This window comes from Rhea americana, unplaced genomic scaffold (assembly GCF_003343005.1).
Source record: "Rhea americana isolate MKP2758 unplaced genomic scaffold, rheAme1 scaffold_86, whole genome shotgun sequence".
Taxonomy (NCBI): Eukaryota; Metazoa; Chordata; class Aves; order Rheiformes; family Rheidae; genus Rhea; species Rhea americana.
In genome coordinates, this window is record NW_028187044.1 from 3315874 (window position 1) to 3340875 (window position 25002).

Genomic DNA, 25002 nt, shown 5'->3' on the forward strand with positions numbered 1-25002 from the left:
TTTTTTTTTTTTAAAGCAGATGCTTTTTAAAATCAAGTTTTATTATGCAAAATAGTTCCACATTCTTAAACATATGGCAAAATTTTGTGCAAATATTTCAAGTCAGGTACTTTAGAGTCTTTCGATAATAAACAGAATTCAATAAATACAAGTAGCACAATAAAAGTTAAAAATATTAATTAAAATGCATGTTGTGCAACCTCAATATTGGTGTTATGGACCCCTTATTCCCAGAGGCTCTTTACTTACCAAGTCACAAGAGCCTGTATTGGCAGGTTTTGCACAAGTATCCTTAGCACTGCGTTTCAAAAATTTACCCAATAATGTGTCTATTCAACACAATAAAAGCATACCACAATGTCACAACAAATGATGATGTCTAAGATAAGATCTGTTTCACCCTGTGAAATCTGCTTACTGTCTGTGAACAGTGAAAAATAGATAAATAAAAAACAGAGCAACTTCAGATTACAGTAAAACAAACAAAAACAACTCCCCAACCCATCAGATTAAATAACATTAAATAKGTCAGTCTTCAGATAATGATAAATACAAGGATTTTGCATAGGCCTCTGGAACACAGAGTCAGAATTATGGCCAATAAAACATCTGCTACTAAGTCTAAATTTTCCACCACTCTAACCTAACTAGCAGTCAGAACCAAAAAGTTAGACTGAAGAGTAATTTCATTGTTTAATAACTCAAAACAACAGATTTCTGCCTTCCTGAAATACCTAGTGCAGCACTGTATTTGCGGTCACCACAGACTTGAATTTTTGCTTGATTATTAAGACCACCAATGGGCAGTACAATCGTTAATGCAGAATTACAGTATACTTGAACACTCTCAAGAGAAGCTGCACAGCTGATAACATGAACTTCAGAACATAACAGAATGGGATAYGCAAACACTAAAGAAAGATGCTATTATTAATATTCACTCAGGATTTGCAGGATGTAGATAAAACAGCCTCAAAGGCATTCAATACTTGGGAAGTAAATTAATATATGGCATCATTCAGTGAGATGTGCACACACGTTCTCAATGCGTCTTTGGTTTAGGGAGGCGGGAAAGCCGAAGCGAGGACAAGCTATCCCCAGAATGCAGACCGGTACTCTGTGTTTGCACGTTTTCCTTTCTTTGCGCCGGCAGCTTTGGGATGTTAGTCTTTGAACAAGTGTTTTGAGGCTCTGGAGATACCAGTGTGGATTTCTGACTGCTCGTTTGTTTAGATTTACCAAAGGACATAGTTGGTGGGCGAAGTTTAGATACTTTCTGGCTCTGTTTACCATTTAGGTTAGTCTGACCAGACGTTGGCTCTGGCCGAGTCGGACTACTTGACGGCAGAAGCTCAGGCTCCTTGGAAGCAGCAGAACGATTTGCAGATCGTGCGAGCACGGCCACTGTCGGAGGCACTAAAGCATTTGGGGGCTTTGCAATTCCTAAAGTCTTTGGCCGAGAAGCCTGGTTTGTGAGCGAGGGCTGACCTTTCACAGCTCGCTCAGTCCGCGCCTCTCCAACACCAGCTCGCGGAGTTGTTGGAAAACAGGAACGAGATTGTAATGCACCTTCTCTCGTACTAGCCAGCTCCCCAGGGTCTTCAGCATTTTCATTTTTCAAATTTTCCAAATGTGATGCATTCTCATCCTTTATGCTTAACTGTATACTCATCAGTGTGTTTAGTTCATTCAGACTATTTGTGAGAGATCCACTTGCAGCATTTTGATTCTTATGATTGCCATTTTCATGCAGACCATTTTTAGGATGTTCACTGTGGGCCTCGGTATGTGGCATTTTTATTAGTTTTCCCTGGGCGAGGTCTGTGGAACTGGGAAGGTTGCTGGAAGGCTGTAATACTTGAGGCTGTTAAAGAAAAAAAAATACACAATATCTTAGGCAAAGGAAACAAATTAACATTCTGAACCCAATGTGCACTGACTGGATGTTTGGTAAGGGCTGCATATCTTTTTTTTTTTTCTTAAATCAAAAAGTTGACATTGGCAAAACAGGGTGTTTGATGGAACATGTACAAATATGACTTAGGTGGAAAAAATATACTAGTACTGAAATACACAACATAAAAACAAAAAAATGATTAGATTAAAACAAAGAACATGAAGGCTTGGTTGATGGTTTTGCTTTATTCTGCAGTGCAGCATAACAATGATGTATGAATACTGATCAATTCTGATTCAAGTGCTTAATAAACAAATGCAACAGATACTTAAATGCATCCTTTTTTTTGTTGTTTTCTATTCACTGCATATTCAAGTTAGCTATCTCAAACTTTTCAAAGTTAAATATCTCCAAAAGCAGGAAAGCAGTTTAATGGACCGCATGAATTTACGGTGTCTTTTCCTTGCCTTACTGAGGCTAAGAAATTTGATACAAATACGCTATAATCAGGTTACTGACTCAGCTTAACTAACTGGTCTTAAAAGGGAATTCAAAGGGCCTGATAAACCATCTTCAACAGTGGTTCAACAGAGCACCTCCGAAGTTAGAGATCATATACTACACTGATAATCAATGGATAAATGTAACCTAATGAGCACTTTACATTTTATCAGGAGAGAGATTCTAGTATTACACAAAAGAATTGCCAGTACCTCTTCTGGGCCATTTCTATTTTTCCTTTGCTCTTCCCTGTAAAAAGACTTGAAAGATTAATGCATGTACTAGCTTGACAAACACATTATGGACCTCAAATTTGTTGAGAGATCTTGTAAGAATTATTAAAATTTCTTCTGTATTAACATGGCAAAACCCCAAATTTAACAACATTTTATCTGCACATTTCAGCCAGTTAAGATTTGGATGATTTTCTAATTTTCCTTACAAGGGAGGAGACCAGAACTACTACAAGCTAGTCTTATCCCTAACCTTTGCTGAAACTACTTGAATTTCTACCAGTTGATAGATTGCATGTACATAGTTAACAGGCTTACAACATTTGTTTACTAGTGAAATGTGGCCAGTAAAAAAGAAGCAATGTTTTTAAGCATTAGGTAATTTGACTGAAATTGTCACTTCAGTCACCTTTGAATTGTTCACTGCTTCTAAATGAGGAAGGCAATTATGTCTCTGGCCTTTCCAGCTCTTCTGCAAACAGCAGGAGGAATGTAATGACACCTGCGCATGCCAAAGCCCTGTCACCCTTTGCAGTGAGGCAGCATCTCAGCGCTCCTTAGGATTTCATCTTCCAMCTGGCAGGATTACTTCTCAGTGAAAGCTGTATCTTCACTGAAGTTCTTCATCAAGAGTATACGCAATAATAAAAAGCAAACTATCACGTATTCTTGATCTAATTCTGATTTACTAACATTTTTTCCCTTGGAATATACTAATCCTACCTGTAAGCAAGGGCGACAAAGTTGGACCAGTGACACCAACAAGTGACAGAGAGGGAAGCACAGACATGCCGAGCAGTCTGAATATTGATTTGGCAAAAGGGAGGGCACAAAGAGACTTAAATGGTGCAAGGTGATCAAAACTTTACTCCAGAGTAACGCACATTTCCTTAAGTGGCCAAACCTAACCCAGCTTTGTGAGTGTGTTATCAAACGCAGAACCATCCTAACAATCCTACTGGAAGAAAGCACTAAATACAATAATCCAATATGGTAAGAGTTACAGTTTAAAAAATAAATCCTCTAGATATTTTTGTCATTTTTCAGTGTTAATGTAATGGCTTACATAAGCCATTGCCTTTCCAACTAACAGTTAGGAACTGACAGGCATTCGCCAAACAAATTTACTGTTTTGAGAACTTGCCTGTCAAAATAGAACTGCAATAAGGGAGTGCAGAAACCAAAGCAGTATGTGCCTGATTATGATACACATATTTCAACAAATAATTCTGATTTCCTAATCCTACTKAAAAAAAAGAATTAAAATAGGCATGTTTATAGTAGAGCATTACATCAAATTCTAATACAAGAAAATACTGGAAAAAATTTCCCTCACCTAGGAAGGGTTTCTAAATGTCAGTCTTTAAAAAAAAAATGCAGCTAAATATTGAATTTGAGCATCAAAAATYGTAACTTTGTGTCAAATAATCCTAGTTAGAGGATKACTGGTTAAGGTAAAAACTTTATAAATTACAGCAGAAATTAAATTTGTGTAAAAACATTAAACACATGAAAACTTCTGAAATACAGCAAAGCAACATTTTGATAATGCTATATTTCAAGTTTTTGAAAAGAGGCAGCAGTATTTGGATTCTTCCATTTTGACATGTTTCTTTTTTAATTTTACATTTAAATAGCCAAATACATAATTTTCTCATATTCATTACCTTTCATAACCTAAAATCTATAATGTTTTTTCAACTCAGTGGTAGAAAACAGCTACAATCTCAGGATTAGGAGAAGTACACTAAAGTGGTAGCATAATCTTTTGCCAAATTGCTTTAAATATAGTACTGTTTTCTAATTTTGGATTTCKACTTACTCAAAGTGTGTTCAATTATCATGATTACAGATTTAATCTCTTCAAATTGCTACATGCATTAAGATCCARGATGACATTGAAAGTAAAAAGAAACAGCTTTTGAAATATACAAGTATTGCTTCATAAGATATCTAACACTGCAAATTGTTATCTTCATGCACATCTTACATCTTTACCTTATGTACAAGCTTTCCTTTTCTTAGGGAAATCTTTTCTTATGATTAGGGTATTAGTCAAAAAGACACCTGGCAGAAGGACTAGTACTTAGTGAAATCAGTCATAAGAAGGTGGGGGAGTAAAAAGATAAAGCAGCATTCCACATTCCAGTAACAGTACTACACTTTTGACATTATTTCAGGGAGGAACAGGTTGTGACTTGGTGTAGACTAACATGCTAATATTTAAACTTAGATTTTTGTCCAATAAACAAAATATTCAGGTCAACAAAAATACTTGTGTTCCTTTATGATGCTCCTAAAATGTAAAGTTGGACGCTGTAATATTTCTAGTACTATGTAACTGAGGAAAATTAGTTCTCCCTAGAATAAAAGTACATTAGATGAAAGGCTTTGGGCACATGATCCTTTTTGCACCACAAGGAAACAGACATTTCTGTAATAGTAAAAGCTTTGAAGACTTGCACAAATTGATGCACCAAGCAAAATTATTAAGTATATATTATTAGTAGTATTAGCATTAAAAAAATTCTCTCAGAAGTGTATCTGGCTGTTACATCATCCAGAGAAAAATGACAACATATCCATGAAGAGGTTTATCATCAATACAAACTTACTGAAAAACTGAGACACAGATAAAAGTATTTTATACTGATAATTAAGTCAGTGTGGTCATGATGAGAGTCACTGCAGTATCACTACTTTGAGGCTCCCTGCAGTTTTACTTTGGTTATGCTGCATCTCTGATCTTGATTCCCATCATATATTCCATGTAATGCCTCTGTTGAATGAAGTAAGGCTATTTTCTCTCTCTGATATTTAAGGAACAAGAAAGTGATGCAATGAAGAATTCGAGAACTGCATGCACATCTCTGATAGACATGCATCATGCATAGGGCAAAAAAGCAACGGTGAAGATGTGTGAGGAGGAGATGGGAAGAAATCTGAAGTTGTACTGTACCACGCTTTATCACAGAAGTAATGGACTAACTTCTCAACTCCTTGCCAATGGCATAATGGGAAAGCAGAGACAAGAAAGAGACAAGGACAATGATGTCAGAGGACCAGGACAAAACAATGAGCAACTGCCATGGCTGAACTGCAGCTTCTCAGCATCTGAGCTGCAATTAGCACGTCCCCCACTTCCAGAAACAAAGATAGCCCTGTTGCTTAAGTAACACAGTACAAGTAACATATATAGCAAGGCCTGCATGGAATACCTTTRCTCTTAAAACTTAAGCTCTGATACCTAAAATACTCTTAACAGTAGTAACCAAAACTTACATGTGTGATTATAAATGTATACATCAAAATATTTGCATTCATGAATATACACAATTTTAGATATATCTAACAATGTCATAAGATGAACTGTATCATGCATTTTGATATGTCCTGTACTATTTATTAAATCTTTTTTTTTTTTTTTTTTTGGAAGGGCAGATACAAGATTTCCCAGTCAGTTCCAACATCTGTCTCGCTGCCTTGACTGGTAAGTGGCCATTTCACACCCTTCACCTGAAGGCACAGCCTTGCTCCCCGGAACGCTGGCATTTTCAAATTTTGTTTCTCTGGAAAACATTAAAACTTAACTCCAACTTAAGCCCTCAGTATCTGTCCATACGTTCATTCTGATATTTTTTCCTTCTTTTAGCTAGCTGTATTATTCCTCTGTTTCAACACTGTAAAAGMGCATCTTACAGTATGGAGTAAAATTTCAAACAGTGATACAGACAGCCTAAGACTTTTTTTCCCTTGCTCTTTTAAAGCATTCACCACAGTACAGGGATACTGGAATAGTCAGTAGCAGGGCATAGCATAGATTTTTTTTTTTCTGCATAGTCTGTATAAAAACCCCTTTTAAATAAAGTACCGTCTAGCTGAAAGTAATATAACCACAAAGGCAGGCATTTTATCCATAGAGTCACATGCAACTAATATATGACCACAAAAAATTAAATTTTTGTTTGTAAACATACACTACAAGAGACAACTTACAAAAGGCTACATTTCTCCTGAAATCRAATCTTCAGCTACCCGAATTGAAAGCATGGAATTTGTTCTTAAAAGATACTTCTTTGTATAACTGAACACTACTCTCTGAGCACAAAAATACAGACATTCAAAGGACAGTAATGTAACAGTCCAAGGACATTTTCAATATTTGTCACCTCTTAACACAAGTCATGAAATTTCCAAAATAACATCCTAAAGCAACTTTTTTCTGMTGACACCATCACTTTGTACTCTCTACAAAGAGCCTGAACTGGTCAAAGATTTATATTAATTATAGAAATGTCTCATAATGGTAAGGGACACATACTTGTTTAAAAAAATGCATGAAAAGTATGGACTTGATTTAAAAATCAACAGGCATGCAGGAGCTTTCTTGGTAGTAATAAAAAGCTATATTTCACCTGTTAACAGTTGTTTATATCATCTTTATTTGTATGCTCATATACGAAAACTCTAAAAACTCTCTCCAGGAAGTGAGCAGTAAGCAGAGATGAAAACAGCTGCAATGCTCAAGTTGAGTAACAGAATTTTCATCTCTGTTTCAGTGTGGAGAATACTTGGGGTCAGGGGCCTAGAGAAACTGGTATAATGTCCTYGTATCATATCAATGCTTCACCATTTGTTCTTTGAAAACGTGTCTTCTAAACAGTAAGTTTCTAGAGCTCCATTATTGAAACTCCAAAATCCAATAAAAAAGTTTTAAAATGTATTGTGGAAAACTTGCTATGCAAATTATATCGCATTACCAAGAGAAAAATAAAGGAAGAGTACATAAGAACTAAGTTTAAGACACACAATACTTGAGGAATAAGAATAAAAAAACGTAGTTTTGTTCGTGGAAGTTACAAAAAAAAATCAATGTAGAATCAGAAAAATATTTATGCRATTTAAAATGCTGAATTGTTTCCAAGGCTGTTGAAACACTTGAGTTCATAAACATGCAAGTATTAAAAAATTAATTCTTACTAGAAGTACAAAAAACACATCTGATTAAAAGTTTAACAGGGTGTAGTGTTACAATAGGTTCTTAGGGCAAGTTAAGCAGTAGGCATGCTAACCTTGCAATTGCTACCAATACAAAAGAACTGTAAGCATATAATAGTATTATAATATACATAGCAGAGATATGTYATCTGTCCTGAGAAACAGGAGTAAAGTTATATTACACTGTATAAACAGTTGATCATGAACAGTTTACAGATTTATACCCTGAATCTACAGCACTTGCAAGGTGTCTGTGCCTCTGTAAACTATCAACAACATAGCAAAAAGGAAGCTGCTGAAACCTGCAGTATTCCCAAGTGTGGATGATGCTTCTAGGTTGGGATCCAAACATCACAGAAAGAAATGCTTGAATCCAAAGACCTCCAGACAGAAAAAGCAGCCAAACAAAAGTGAGATTAATATTTGTTCCTCATCATCTTCTCTATGTTATTGCCAAAGAACGCTGATATTGACTGCAAGGCTGATTCTCCTGTTCTAACTGGTAACACCATGTTCAACACTTGCCTCGAAACACCAACTTCAGTGTTCCACACGGAGTAAAAATAAAATAAAATACAGACCTAAACCCACCAGATTAACATAAGAGACTGTAGGRAGGAGAAAGGATGCTAATGATAATTTCAGTCCTCACGGGCATGTTCTCTAAAAGCACAGRTATAAGGCATGAATTTTGCAAGTGTCAGTTAAGAATGTCCAACAACCCTCCTCATCTATATTTTGTTTYTATTCTCAGTATTTATCTTTTGCTCAAGCCTAAGACTTAAAGAAAAAGGCTAGCAACACTGACTTATGGGAAACAAATGCATCTTCCTGGTCATCAGGGTATTTATAGTCTAGGTAAATTAATCTATGTCCCGTTTTCATCTACTTTATTTGCCTAAAGTTGTAATTCACAGAAGTTTAGTGCGTAAGGTGCACACTGAAAGATCAAACCTGCTTCAGCAAGGTTTGACTAAGAAGCTGCGGCCGGAGCGGGAGGAATGAGGTGGCGTTCGGAGGTCGGCGCCAGATTAGCATAAATTATCCCAGTGAGCTAAGCCGTCAGTGAGAACGAGAGGACGCCAGGGCACGCAGCTGGCAGCGCGGACGCTGCCCTCCCGTGCCAACTCCTCCATTTTTAAGTTTCAAAAGCGCGATGTTTATGGGCTCCTCAGGTCTGAGTCTGCTCCTTCCAAACTGCGATCCCGCGCTGACGGGCCAGYGGAGGCAGCCCGGCCCGGCCGTGCTTGTGCTCTACCAGCAACAGAGCACGTGACCGTCACCGCTACAGGTTCTGCATTCGTTACGCACACACAATGTCCCACATCAAACAACACGGGGAAGTAAAGCATAGCCCACCACTGCATAGAGAAAAGTCTATGAAACAGTGTGCGTTCCTGATGAGTTGTTCAAATGAACACTGTCACAGAAACATCAAGAGAGTATTTGAGACTCAAAATTTACAAGATAYTTTACAAGATTTGTTTTTGTAACTGAAGTAATGGTAAGCTTACATTAATTTCAGGTTGTAATAATCCTTATTTTCCCAAGGTGCTGCTTACTCTTCCGATCTCCATGGGTGCTAGAAATTTAACTGTTTCTGTAATTTTAATTTTACACTATTTCTTGTCCAAATACACTCCTGGATATTGCTGTGCAATCAAACACACTGTAATTTGCAAATTACAGTAAATTTTAAAAATATAACTTTATCTTCATTAACTAGTTATATTTCTTTGAACAATTATCTGCTTATAATGCAATACCAAAGCACAAAATAAGACTTACCATTTCTCTGTGTCTATGTAAGCATACAGCTTTAAAATCAGCACTTGTCTTTTGTTTTGCAGACCAAAGGCAAGAGTACAAATGCATCTTTTATCAGCCCACATTGTAGCTAGCACATAAGCAATGTTAGTCAATCATGCATGTTTTGCGATAGCCACTTCAATGCACTAGAAGTCTTTTTACGATAAACATCAAAAGAAAAAAATATATTAGTTTCAGAAAAGCCATTCTGAAAAGAAAACTTCTCATGAAAGGCAATGAAAAGTCACCCTTTCTCACCAACATTTTTATGTATGTCCACAACATATTTATGTAAATACATCCACACACATGTGCATGCAGACTTGTGAGCAAACGGAACGCATATACAAACAGGACAGTGGATTACAGCCATGAAAAAGAAAGGGAAAATGCAGCAAGCAAGACTTATGTTAAGACAAGACTGGGAACAAGAGCCTGTTCAGGTTTGCCTCTAGACTGCGGAAGTAAATCAGCTTTTAATAACCGTTACAAAGCTGTAAGCTGTAGCTGCTTATATGCCGACGGAAGGAAGCACTGAGGTTAGCCACAGACTATTGTGTACGCCTGTAAATCTGCCTGAGAAAGGAGGATACTACAGGATGAACAGTGCGTGCAAAGGGGAAGCTCCTACGGGAACACGGTGAGGGATATGAGTGAGAGGTACAGACTCACTCTGTCTGCGGTGCGGTGGAGCAGTCCGAGGGATGCCCTGGAATGAGCCCTGCCAGGGAGAGAAGGAGGGAGCAGAATACCCACCCTGTGCAGAAAGAGAGAGGGGGAAAAGTATAATAAAAAAGAGAACAGGGAAAAACAAGACACCAAAAAGTCACACCATTCTTTTTCCTTTTCCCCCAGAAAGCTACCATAGTATTTCTCGGTTGTTCTCCCTTGTAAAGGCAAACGCTACGCGCTAATAAAGCCCGCAGGATACTCAACCATTTTATGACATCCTAAACTAGTCAGAAATCTTATTCTCTCAAGACAAGAGTAACATAGTATTACTAGCAGAGCTGCACAGAAAATACCTCAWTTTTTTTCAATATATGCACAGATTTCTGTTAATCTTTTTAAAGGGAAAAATATGACATGAGCTTTTCATGTTAAAAATATATTCTAGAAGTTGCATATTTATAGCTTTCAAAATTTTAAATGCCTCACGAATTAAAAATAACCTGCTTAACAATACTGATCTCCTGAGAAGCCAATCAGCGTTAGGTTTACAACCAAAAATTCTAAACACAGAGAAAAAGATTTTCTAGCAAAGTTATCATCTGTGTGCTTCAGAGTCTGCTTGACTCATATTTTGATAGCATTATTACTGAATGCAAAAAGGACAGGCGACACTCACTGTGTTCTTTGTATGCTGTATTAGGAGCTTGAGTTTTCTGTTACAGAATCAGGGAATTATGCATGTCAGCAACATGCAGTGTTTGTCTGTCAGATGCTTCAGACTACTACAAAAGTGGTGCAATACAGTATTTCTTTGAGAAATTGTATCATATCATGGTTGCTGCCTTTTTGAAACAAGGAAAGTAATTTTACATAGCCTAGCATTTTCTCCACATCCTTACCTTTAAAAGGAATTATTCAAGTTGGAATTACCCTCTTAAATCTGATAATCATGACTGCCTATATCAGAAGAAGAGACCTTGTTCTTTACAACCTCATCACGACTTACCAACTGCAAACTGCTCTGCCAAGTTCTGGAAGAGCGGTGCTAGGGATGCGGGCCACCACCGCTTCCCGGCTGTCAGCAACCTGCAGCTAACAGCAGTAGCGGCTTTTTCAGACAGGAGGCATAAAGCATTTGAACTGACATCTAGAGAGAAGGTAACAATAACGTACAGCTTGCCCTGCTGGCATATCTGCGCACATCGCACCGGCAGGGTCAGACAAAACAAGAAAGGAAATATTTTACTTCTGCGCTTCCTTTTAAAAGATGTTAAGTATCATGGCTTTTTTTTCTATAGGGAAATACTCTGCTTTTATTTATCCTTTAAGTTTAAACGTTTCCCTGGACTCCCAATTGTCTTCATCCAATTAACTTTTAGCCACCGTTATTTCAAACTTCTTCACTGCAACTTCATAACATACACACTTAACCAATCCTTAGAATCTGCCAGCCCAAACACTTTAAAGATAGAACAGGAAGTGCAGAAAAAAGTTTGACAGGACTTCTTTATTCGTATTCAGAAACTAAGAGAAGACAATTCTTGGAGATAGACCTCAAGATTAAAAAAAAAACAAAAAAGAAAAAAAGTTGCTTAATCTATTTATCTCTAGACTGAGGTATCGATTACCTAACATACTTTTATGGTCTTCTATCAGCAGCCATTAATGTTGACACAAGTTTGACTGCTGCATGAATGAACAACATGACCAGCTTCCATCAAGCAGCATGGCAAGACAATTTTTTGTATCAGCTGAGGTAGGTATAAAAATATGTCTGGGAACAAGATTAATCAAGATTGATTTATATGATATTAACAAAAACTTTGAATTTCCACAGCACCACAAAAAAGAACACTATATTTTCAGGCCATCTATTTTTCAGGTTTGTTCACATATCATCCTAAATTATTCTGGGGCAGCAGAACACAAAAAAAGATGCATTCTGTTCGCTAAACATCACTGGCTCTTCAGAGAGCAAAACCAAAAACAACAAAAACCAGTATCATCAAGCACAGTTCTGGTCTTGTAGGGGCCTATTCGTGGCAGAGTTAGCAATGTGCTTTTTTCATATTTCTTTCAAATTTGTAAGGCATTAAATTAAGACAGAGCAGTGAAAATTTTATATCCTCTCCATTTCTGAAAGAGAAGATTCAGACAAGCACAAACCAACTGAGCTGCATAACAATTAAAGTATATTATTGTAAAAGTAGGCAAATATTTAGGCTTCCTGATCCATTTCAGTAATTCTTAAGCATCTGTATTAGCACTGCATCGAAACACAGCAAACACATTCTTCTCAATTAATCTTCATGATATCATTACTCTACTCTGTCTGGAAAAACTAATGAAGAAAGTCAAGAAACCTCCTTCTGTGTTTTGCCTGCTACTATAGCGAGCTGCTCCCCAAGCTCAGTTAGCTGTGAAGCAGAAGCAGCTATGCTTCAGGCAGCAGTCTACACTACAGAGGTTACGCTGGCTCATGTAAGTGAGCAAGTCTCAAACAGCTGGATTTTTTATAAGTAAAAATCATGAAGAGCATTACTAAATTCTACATCAAATAAAATAATAATAAACAGTGAGAATGGTCAAACATCACTGCTCTTTTTCCAAGGACATACCAATATCAGAAAATGCTTCTGCTTTAGAAATCCTTCCTGCTGTAGAAAAACAAATACAGGAGGAAAGATCCAACTATATCCATATATCTACACTACAACTGTATCTACATCCATATGGCTGCAGTCAGGGCTTTCAGGGCACTTTCAAGAAGAGATGATTTTATCTGTCTCACCTAGCATTACCAGTCACCCCATACAAACTCAGAGCTCCACATCACAAATGAACCTAGATGACCTAAGTCAAGTATCAATGCAAATAAAATGCTTCCACAGAAGTTTTCTCTGCTGGCTTAGCACCTAGAAAGAGTATGAACTAGCAGTTCAGACATGCAATAGTCTTTCTGAAAGTATTTGGGTCAAAACCCAACAAATCTTAAAGTGCTGTTTATCTTACAGGTTGGCTGTTTCTACAGCCAACAAGAATTGCCTCTGAAAAATCTTAAGGACCTCTCCTCTTCCGAGCATACTCACACTTATCATATACCCTCAAGGCAAAAAGCAGGTACTCAGAACCTAGTCTATCATGGACTTGGCTCACCAAGAATGTGGGTGCTTCAGCGGTCTTCTCTTAGTACAATGATAGAATGGCAAGTGGAAAAGAGCTACTGGACCCAGGATGAATGTGAAGAGAATCACTAATACAAAAAGTGACCAAGCTGTAAAATGTGGAAATTTAAATTCATATTTGCAGAGTCAATCAATACAGAAACTATAAGGCTGAGAGGGAGATATTAAAAAAAGACAACAGTAAACATCAAAGGAAGTCAAAATATTATGAGGGTTCACTGAAAAATGAAACGTGAAAAGCTTTTGAAAGACAAATTGAAACAATACTCAAATATTTGGAAGGTGAAGAACACCTCAGTGAGGAAGCAGAGGAGAGTTGTAGCAAAGAATATGTATGCTCCCATCCAAACTGTTTATTTTTTTGTTGCTTTTCCAGAGACAACAATGAACTTGAGTACATTTTAAAATTAAAACTACTTCTCCTCACTGTATAGAGAGCACTCACGAACTAGGACGAGTTCTGTTACTCTAAGGAACTGGATGTCAGGGGCCCGAATCCCTTACGACATCATCTTTTAGGTTTGAGAAATCAAATAATTTGGCAGCACAAACTTAAGACTTGACATCTAACCTCTTTACCTTCAAGTTATTTAGCATTACAGAAAGAATGCAGCAAAGGCTGCAAAACAACAGTTGTGACAATGATTTTCTTCCTTTTAAGCTTTGTCCATTGACATTAAATCCTTAATATAATTTCATATTCAATATTTTATGTTTTATATATATATATATATATATTTATAATATGTTTTATTTGCTTTTATTTTCCATGACAGTTAAATGATAGGTATAAACTAAGTGCAAATGAATTCAATGTAGCAGATAAGGAATCCTTCCAGAAATGTCATGGTCTATCCTGCTAGGAAATATTTGGAAAAGTTAAGCAAGTTGTTAAGCAAGTTTCTTGCAATATTTCGAGTATTTCTTCAAATAGTAAATAAATTATTGCAAGTATGTTCCTTCAGTGGTAATTGTCTTTCAGAAATTAACAGATAATATCAGTTCTGCTTCAGTTTGTAAACCTTTAGAATAATCTTGAAAGTTATGGTATATTAACTGAAATAATTTTCTGATCTTTACGATGACTATGTTAACTTATCACTTTAAGACAAAAAGAAAGTTAAGTATTCATCAACTTTGAATAACTATTAACAAGTTTAAAAAAAAAAGCAAAGAGCTTGCACGCTTCAAAGGAGTTCTACTTCTGTTGCCAAGACTTCAATTAGAATTTAGTTTTAAAAATACTTTCTCTAAGAATTTCATAATTTAATACACTAACAAAAACTCACAATTTATACAAAGTTTAGGAGCAATGACTCCGTTTTCTGCTAGCCTGAATCCTCAGTTCAAGTCCATTATTTTATTATTCCAAAAATTTCTTGAGAAACTTTACATGCAAAGATAAAAATAAGAGATATTCACGAAGCATACCTGTAAGCATACGCATATATACATACACATACATATATACACCCATACAAATATATACATATATGTGTACAAACACAATCATGAACATAGGGGCCAAATTTTTTTTAAAAACAGATTCTCCCTCAAACTGTTTTAAATTCCATAAGACAAAGGAAGTGCCTCTGAGTCAAGACTATTAAATGTCTATTCACATTTGTGCCTTAAATAAATAGTAGTTGTAAGAGAAAACTCAATTGTTGCAACTCTAAGTAGGAATAAACGTACTTCATCCTGACCAGAGGGATATTTGGACTAAATGACTCCCTGTACCCGATATAGTATTAGTAGTCTGTTTTTGAATTTACTGAGAAAATAAAACAGACCAAAACAAAAAGGAACACAGAAGCCAGGACAGCCACTAATCTGGAAACAGTGTTTGAGGGGGAGGAGGGGTATCAAATGAACATCATGGATGAAACTAGAACTTGGGAAAACAAAATAATACAAGAGCTCAAAAGTTCCAAAGAAATGGGAAGAAGATATAAACATATGGGCATATATACTCAATGTACCTTTTGGAACAGAAAGGTGAGAGGAAAACAGAAGGCACTTCGGTTTACATTCTTTACTTTGGTAGCTAACAGATGAAAGAAGGTCAGAAAGCATGGCCTCAACAGAAGAAAGCTGTTTGCTAGAAACTAGCCTCAACAGAAGAAAGCTGTTTGCTAGAAACTGGTGAACATACCCCAAGGTGGTATTCCGATCCTAAAACTAAACCAAATATTCAAAAGAGTACTTTTTAGAGGGATAGCAAAGAGGGTTTATCTTTATTACCATCTTGCATGATTTTCTTTCCTTCCTCCTCCCAGCCTCAGCATCAAGTGACTTTAGGTAGGGTAAAAAAAACAAAGTTTAACTCATTTTTAATTGCTTGAGAAAAATCTCTCAGAATTTGCTAGCTACAGCAGTACCTGCCAGACTATCATCAGCAGACTATTTGCTGGCGACTAAGAAAAACCTTTTTCATTACTCAAAGACAACTCATTATTATTATTATATCCCAGCAAATGTGCAGTTCCTCCCCTATCTTAAGTATTCTACCATGATTCATGAAGAACATAACAATTGTAAAATGGAAGCAAATGTGATCCATGCAACTATATGCGGGAATGAAGACGATGTCTGTCAAAGTGATTTTCACCCAATAAACTTTTGAACGAGTTAAGTTCAAATATACGAATAAATATATGGATAAAAAAAAAAAAAGTATGGTCTTTCTTGGTCAGAAATTTATGATAGAATACACTGTCACTTCTCCACAACAACTGTGACCACAGCAACAATGAAACTTAAGTAGGAAAAAAAACATTAAAAAGTCATATATCAATGACTTTAAAATCATGATAGGAAATGTCTTGATGTATGACTAGAGTTACAGCTTGGGCTGACTGACTTAAATAGTGCACAGAGTAACTATTTTTAGAGGACATACTTCTAAAGTTTAATTATGTACTTTAACTCATACGTTTATTAGAAATGTTTAAATAAAAGAGCTGCAAATAAGTGTRCAGGGTGTGCAGAGCAGGAAGGATATAAGAGAATAGATAGCATCCTAAGATACAGAGCTGAACCTCTCAAATACGGCCAGCTGGCGTGATGGCAATAACAACAGAACTGGGGAATGAAATGCACAAAGTCATACCCCAGAAGGAACGGCAAGTTTTACTCACAGGACTTCTCCTCCAAGAGGTTTGCGTAAATTTGTCAGCATGCAAGCACGATGTCCCTGTAAGTTTTTCATTGTCTTTCTGGCAGTTGCATCTAGTGGCCTTAATCCCCCCAAACAGAGAGAGAAAAGAGAATTTATTAGAAAATAATTGATTAAGTCTATTACAAAGCAGAGTCAAGGCAGAATAGCACAATATTGTTAAAACAGAGAAACTAGTATTTACAGTACTACACAAGCACTTTTTCAAAAGTATATTTATAAAGAATTTAGAATAAATGTTGTTAACTTCTGGAATGGGTTTTTGGTTCACTTGAATTTCTAGAATATCACATTCAAGTCACCTTTAAATAACTGAATATATAGTTTATCCATCTTCATGGCAGAGTTCCTTAGCTTCAACAAAGCATTTCAGTTACTACAGCAATTAGACGTACAATCTACCAGGAGAGGAGAGATTTCTCTGAAGACATACAGTTAGAGCAAGACTAAGTGTACTAAAAGCAATGCTGACCGTAAAGTGCTAATAGGTAAGACAGTTTGTTTTGAGGTACTGTTATCTGGAATACTGTTTAAGCAGCACAGCAGAGAGACAGATCTTAACCTTTTATTTTCCTTTTAGAAAACGATCACAGACTGCTTGTGGGGGACAGGTTGAACAGCACAGATCAGTTGCAGGGCACATAAGTATACAACTACACGCAAAGGAGTTCATTAGAGACCACAGTAGCAATAGGTTTAAAAAAGGGAAAAAGAAAAAAGGATAATGTTGAGAGGTGAAACCTGAAATAGAACTTCAAGCATGAAGTACCTTATCTTTTTTGTTATTTTTGGACAGCTTCTAGAATTTTATATTCAAAGTGTTTCTTTTGGAAATGAAAAATATCTAAGTATTGCATAAATATCCTTGCATAGGACCATTCACATCATGACTGGCCCACAGAATTAATGATCCCAGTTACAGACACACCAGCATCTGTAGAACTGGTCTGTTAATGGAGCCGTTACAGACACATGAGTCAAGTGGGTCTAAGCAGAGCCAGAAACTCAATCTTCATTATAGTGAAAGTATAGGAAAGTCAGTCAAAATTCAAAGCCTAGCCTTCTTAAAGTCTCGAAAAGAACTAGGTATAAAAGTTACACTGTGGTGTACACTTGGGACTTTTTTTTAAATATTTAACGTTATACTTACGAGTTGATGCTCTAATCTGTTGATTGTTTCATCCTTTTTCTTCAGTTCATCTTTAAGCTGTCTGATCTCATTTAGCAGATCTTCGGTCTGCAATAGAACATTGGGCAATAGGAAGTTTTCCATGAGGGCTACACAATCTGAATTAACACCTCCACAGGACATATTAGATCACTCTCATATGATCATATGAGCACTCCGATCATAATATTAGCACACACTTTCCTCCCAGCTTCTTACTTCATGCTCTCCTCCTGTTATTCACATGTTGACATGGGCTCTATGTATGCAATCTAAAGAGTGAAGAAACTTAACTAGAAGTCTCTGTAAGACAGAGTTGAACCAAACCACTAAGCTTTCACAGCATGTACCTGTAAGTAAATCAGTTGCGTTTTTGATACAATGATTCATCTGTTGTGTAAATAACTAGTAGCATGGAGAAAACCAACCCTAGTCATCAAGTACTACTTATCCTCCTATTTACCCGACAAAAAATACCAAAGCTTGACACTAAGCTGAACTGCTAATTGAAAAACTTCTATTTGAAAAACCATTAATGAAAAAAGATAGAAACAAAAATATCACAAATATAAGAACAACTATGTTTATTAAATGCAAATAACATGACTGCTTTGAATACATTCTACCCAAAACTGAAAGACTTAAAATAAACCACGCAAAGTCGAGACGTAAGTATGGATAAAGAAAGTGTTTTTTAATAATTTTTCATCATAATGTATTTTTAATATACTTAGCATCTGTGCCATTAGAGCTAGGTCATACACAGGGCTGTACTTCTACTTAGTAACATTCATTTACTATTTCCATTTCCCTGAAGATTGTTTTCAGTTACTGGTTTAAGTCAACACCCAGTCTGATTTATTCTGTAATTTTGCAAATTATATGCTGATATCAAATTAAAAAAAAAATTCAAAATACCTAGTACTTTTTGTTATGAAATTAAAAAAAAAAAACAATACTTTTTCCTCTAGAAATTAAATCTAAGATTTTGAGGGACATGGCTATGGAAGGACAAACATAAATACAGAAGTACAATTAAAGAGAAAACGCCTGAATGTTGATAATTTAGAATTCAATGTTGCTAAAGAACAATGCTGACGTATCTATGCAGCTTTGACAAATCTTCTTAATCCTGAAACTAGGATTTGGACAGAGGGACTTCAGACAAGAGTAAGATTCTAAGTGTTCTTGTCTTTCAAGAGAATTTCTAAATCTCTTAAGAAGTTAGCATTATTCTCTTCCTAGAAGTGCAGAATTAGTGACTTTTCTATATTGATTTCACAAAGAGAAGCCTAAGTAACGCTATAAAACCTTACCATGGCAAAAAGCACAACATTACCAATCTGTCTATGAAAAAAGATCCTTCTTGGAACATCCACTGTAATTGAGTTGATCTTTAATACTCATTCTAAAACAATGAATGCATCTTTGATTTTATGGAGTTTTTTGCTAGTTTGTTTTCTTTAAGTTCTTATAATCACAACACCTGCATTATCACAGGGGAAACTCACTCTAGATGAAAGATATTTTAAACTGGAGCATAGGTTAACAATAAATGCATTAAGACACAGTAAATATTTAATTATGGTGCGATTATATTTTGTTTTCAAAACTTAGCATTAGACAACATTCTAATAGTCATCAAGCAGAAAGTTTTTGAAAGAAGCTACTCTGCAGCTGTAAATTCTCACATTTGCTACAAACATGAAAAGGTTATTTGAATTATTTAAACCATACATGAATTTGTAAGTGTGCATTTTGAAAGGTAAATAAATCCATTTAAAAAAATGGAAATTATATAAATATTTGCTAGGTTTGTATTTAAACAGATACAAGAAGGACTGCTTTTCAATTATATAGAAGTTGATTTTCTCTTTTACAAACAGGTTCATACCTCTATTTTGTAGGAGTAAATCAGTGCCACATACCTTACAAGTAGGTTCAGTGTCTTGTGGTTCCGGACTTGATGGAATCGAGAGTGTGATGTCCTGGAGTGACACATTTTCATCATTCTATCAGAGGAAAAAAAGAACAAAAAAGGCTTGAATTACTTGCTGAAACAACTCTTCAAACTTGCTTTCAAAAATGGAGGAACCACCTCTCTGGGGAACCTCTTATGATGTCTGATCTCCCTCTCCGATTTTTTTTTCCCCTAATATGAAAGAGTCTCCCTTGCTGTAGCACGTGTCCATTGTCTAAATGAGGGGCACAAATAGCCTCTCTCATGAAGCAATAGAACTAGCTGTAGTTATGTTGAAGAGTGCTGACTCTATGCAAAAATCTGGCAAACACTGGCCACTGTTCAACCATTTTTGTATCAGGAAGGAAAGATTACCCTATGAGATTTCAAAAGCTCATTTTCCTTCAGAATCCATACTAAAAATACGTCTGAGTAATTTTAAAACACATAGCCACAATATGTTTCACATAGGAATCCTTAACTGAAGCAGCTACATTCGCTGCTGGGTTGACTAATACAAAATTAATCCAAAGCCATCAGAACTAAATATCAATTATGAGAACTGGGATTATGAAAAAGTATTCTCCCCTCCCTCCTCCCGACAGCCATGAATTCTGAAATTAAGCACAGCAGGTAGAAATAGAAAGAACTTGCAAAGATGGCAAAACGTAACCGCCTAGATAAGTCCTGAAGCATTTACACCATCATGAGAAAACAGCAGCAGCAGCTGCGTGCAGTATACTAAATCTGTGGTACTCAACCTTAAAAAATCAGTTAGGTTACAGAGTGAAGTCAGAGACCAAACAACTGACAAGGTATCTCCATGGTGCAGCCTCACCTCTGCACTGTGATACATGTGTCCCATCCAGTGCGACACATCCTCACAGTACAATTGTAACACAATTACTTTGTGGCCCTAGAAAGCCGTAACTCCCATTTCCTTGATGTAAAAAGATTTTCTCTTGTTCCCTTGTCCCCACCATCTGCAATCTTTTCAAAAAAGAAAAAAAAAAGTGTATTCCTCAGTTTTTTAGAAGTACTTTGGGGGCAGCAGTTGTAGAGATTTTCCTTCCTCTGTGCCTTCACTGCCTCAGATTGCATTTGGAGAAAAACAACACAGGTGTATATCGCAAGCCTGTTTAAAATCACTACAAGGTTAAACCAGCAACTCCCCAAAACCACAAGAGAAAATCTGCAGTTCAAGTGCTAAAGGTCAATTAAGAAAAATCAATAGAACTATTTGTCCTTTATGTCCCTGAGGTATGTAATTTTCTTTTTAATCCTTAAGAAATGTTTCTTATATAAATTATTAATTAAATTGCAGGGAAATACCTCAAATGAGATTGTGAAAATGCTTTTTTTAACAAAGAAAAAAAATTAAAATTTATGAACTTTTAGTCATTGACTGCTTGCAGCCAAAATACGCGCAACCTTCTAATCATATCAAAAAAGTAAGATCTATCATACAAGTCAAAATTGCTTTAACCATATTAAAGGTAGTTAAGTTTAACTCCCATCACTTACATGTAATTTTGTATATCTCAGAGTTATTTTCTTCCAGTTTTTAACCATCTTAACTTTTTTTTTTTTTTTGGGGGGGGGGAATAGAGCTATTAATTTGACTAGGAATCAAATTTCAGTTCAGCTTTTTTGCTGAAGGCTTCTGACTCCTTGGTGTAGCAAATACTTCAGCTTACATACAGTCCAACACACAGTCGCACAGTTGTGTTCAATTCTCAAGCAGCTGCTTGTCCCTTCCAGGCAGACTGCCAGCACCGAGTGACAGGCTGACGAAGCAGTTTACAGTCTAGTAGGAATGAGTTCTAATACAGTGTTTTGAAATGTTTTGCACAATAGTACAATCATAAAGAAAAGAGTAAGAACCTTATTTAATCCAAAGCATTTATAAAATTCTAAAGGGGATAGGCAGCAATTAACAATTTCTTCAATATTTCTGTTATTTAAAATAACTACTCAAACAAATTACATGCACTCAGAAAAAAAAAGTACAATCAAGTTTATTACAATTGAGAAGGAGTAACCAGAGGAATGAAAAAACACGAAACAAAAAAAAAAACTTATAATTTCAAACAAAAGCAGTTTGCATATATTTTAAAATAACTATCTTTTACCTACCAATAAAATACATACAACTGGAGAAATAACACAATACATTAAGATCACACTGCAAAGAAAGCTACCATGTYACAAATTTTCCAATAATTCAAATGAAGTGCTCAAATCCTATCCTACACCTAAAATCATTGTCAAAGCAAGAGATAAGCTAATTTGCATCACTTCCCTTATTATTTGCTGAATTGTTTTAAAATAGATAACACACACAGTACAACTGAAATAAAACTTTCAGAACTAACATACCAGTGGGAACTTAAATACCTTATTGTGAACATAAAGTAGTAGCAGTTTGGAAGATCATGAATCTTTCCTCTTTTCCTTTTTCCTAATCACATTGTTAAAATGAGATGGGGAAGGAGTGTGGGTGGAGAAAAACCCAGCAGAATAAGGAAGTAGCTATCCAGGTACAAAGAAAGAGAGCTGAAAACGTAATTAGCAGAACAAATGCAAGTTGTTATATGCACATACTATTTTTGATAGCATTTGGGAAACCAGTAGAGAGTGCATAATTTTAACCTTTAAGTAAAGCATTACGATAACAAACTTCATGTAGCTTATCATTACATTGCAATAAAGCATTATGAAAAAAATCACTAGCGCATTTATTTTACTTGAATACATTTCCAACAGAATAATTACTTATTATATCATAACATAAAAAGCTAGGTATCTAATTTTTACATAAACATACCTTAAAAACAGCTGAACTAGTCTTATTTGTGCCTAATATAAAAGATGCTTTGCAAAAAGGATACCTCAGAAGAGTTTCTATTTGGCAATGAATACTGAAAACAAAAGCTTATCAAATAAGTTCTATGCAAAAGCATAAGAACAAAACCTTCTAATCTAATTTCCTTCGCAGATTATGTTTTTGTAAAACAGCAGCCTTAGAAGGAAAAAATCCTCGGTCAACGATATTTTAATTATTTCCTAATTTTAAAACATTGCAACAGAAAACTCAAACCTAATACATTCTGGCATTTCTGTTGTACTTATTTTTAAATATTATTGGCAGTTTAGGCATGAAAATAATCTGTAGTACTTAAACTGACAGAGAACTAATGTTGCAGATGTTCACATTTAATTAGCTATGTAGGGATAGCCTTCAATTATTGATTCAATTTTCAACCTAGTATGAATTCATATATATTATTTGCATGCAATGTTTAATCTAGTATATCCTATTTTCAGAAACAATCAAATAATACTGAAGTGACTGATCATTTTACAGTCCTTTTGGCTATGAGTATCACAATCCATTTTAATCTGTAGCTTTCTAAAGCGATTTTCAATTCAATTATATTTATTGGAAATCTTCTAGAGGACTTAAGTCAACAGCATACACTTCCTCTTACATAAGGACTGCCCAAAACTGATTGAAACAAACTGGAGTAATCACACGCTTGAAGATTCATGTTGAAATGGCTTCTAAAAATCACACAAAGCTGGAGTCCAAAGCCATTATAAAAATACCCTTGCAAGATGTAAAGCCATGCTAAGTTTTTTAATAGCTGCATGAAAGAAAATGGGTGAGTGTGTGCGTGTAGGGGAAAATGGTGCACACACCCTCTTTCAATACTTTCAGAATATTCGAAGACTTAGGGTTGCTCTGAAAAAAATTTTCCCCTCATTTTTTTCAGAACAAATGGGAGCATATTAAAGGAAAGCTAAGGAGGAAAAAGATACAATTCACCACCTCTACAATGTTTTACTATTTAAATGCATAGACTGCCTATGCAACAGAAGTAATGCCTAAATCTTTACAACCATGCCTATCAAAGTAGTATCTGATCTCATGCTGAATATTTCAGCTTCATGTTCCTCTTCAAAGCCTCTCCGCAGAGTATCATCCCCTCATAAAAAAAATAAAACTCAATTTTTTAAAAGATAAGTTACTGCAGACCAGCTTATTTCATTGTTTTAGGATGAATTCAGTGAAAGTTACAGATAGAATCTTAAATGCACTTGCAGTTAAAACTAGAGCAATTCCTTCCCCTGAGTATTAACGCTGTCATGCAACTTACTTCTCTGGACAACTAATTTTATATATGTGAGAGATTTTAATGTATCCACTCTAAAATGTTAGAGCCTAACCGTAGTGGTAGATTACATTCTCAAGTCTGCATCTGCCGTTTTGACTTTATCCCAGAAAGTCAGGCTAAGGATTGTGGGAATAAGCCTCCAGCATGGCTGTTGCTGTTACACTACAATTCATGCAAACGCAAACAGACACAAAATAGAAAAATGTAGCTTTGAATAGCTCTTAGCATGTTCTCATGCCAGTATTTTACAAGTGTGAAATCTTTAGTATGAATGACACACAAATTCTCATGCTCCCTTCACTCTCCAAACTCCAAGAACAGACTTACTTTCTTAGGAGCACACTAAAAACAATTTTTCATTCTTTAACAGATTAGATATGGAGAAGCATATCAGATACAGGTATTTAGTCAAAAAGGCCTAGTTAAAAAAAATATCATTAGCCTAGTTAGAAAAAATCTCCAATCTATTCTCCTGATTATTAATACACAACAGCAGAGTATTTTACCTGCTGTAGGTTGTTAGCCTTGGAGCAATTCAGTAACTCAAAAATGGCACATCTGRCAGTACCAGACCAGCTGATATTCCTTCATCAGTTATATGCTCTCATTTTACGTGCCTTGATCTTTAAAAAGAGGGGGGGGGGAAGCAATTAGAAGAAAAAGCCACTCCAACAAAACACATCGTAACAGACCCTGGAGCATATTTCAACAATATAAACATGCACCTTCTCACTTCATATAAATGGTGTGGTTTGCCTCACGGCCTATGCTTCTCTTTGGCCCTGTTCCCCTTCTCTTCTTTGGGTAATATTACTTGCAAGCTAGTGGTTTTAAATCTGTGGTTAATTCCTTCACTGAAAAACACTCTGGAATCTGCAAATAGAAAAGTGGTTGGAAACAGTTTTGGAAACAGTTTGGTTTTCCTAATGCCCTCCGCTGTTTTGTTTAAGTTAAAAGCATATGTCAAAAAACAGCCAATAGCTGTTTTCATTATTCTGCTACACTACATTTTAGATTTTTCTATTATAAAAACAATGCATTAAAGGCAAATGTATTTTCAGGAATTAGCTTGTGAAGGCTAAAAAGTTGAGCAGAACAGGAAATTTTTAAAAGAATACATTAGTAATTCTATCTTGAGAATTCTTTGACATACCAATCAAAATACCACATCAGTATCTGCAGCTCACAGAGCTGAAAAATATCAAGGTCTAGCCCTTGATTTC

The 25002-nt window shown here is 35.7% G+C and overlaps 1 protein-coding gene across 3 annotated transcripts in view; it reads right to left on the reverse strand.

Annotated features, from left to right (window-relative positions):
- The window catches only part of CCSER2 (coiled-coil serine rich protein 2), a 71587-nt gene continuing 46585 nt past the window's right edge, over nucleotides 1-25002 (reverse strand). Inside the window, exons 7-12 of one of the 3 annotated variants that reach the window (XM_085323647.1) lie at nucleotides 19570-19653; nucleotides 17624-17710; nucleotides 16436-16534; nucleotides 10111-10195; nucleotides 5591-5630; nucleotides 1715-1864 (exon numbers count right to left, since the gene is read on the reverse strand). In XM_085323647.1, coding sequence (XP_085179773.1) covers nucleotides 1801-1864; nucleotides 5591-5630; nucleotides 10111-10195; nucleotides 16436-16534; nucleotides 17624-17710; nucleotides 19570-19653 — 459 coding nt within the window. In that variant the 3' untranslated portion in view covers nucleotides 1715-1800. Of the gene's footprint in view, nucleotides 1865-5590; nucleotides 5631-10110; nucleotides 10196-16435; nucleotides 16535-17623; nucleotides 17711-19569; nucleotides 19654-25002 lie in introns of all 3 variants that reach the window. The other 2 variants (XM_085323648.1, XM_085323646.1) reach the window with 2 other exon arrangements.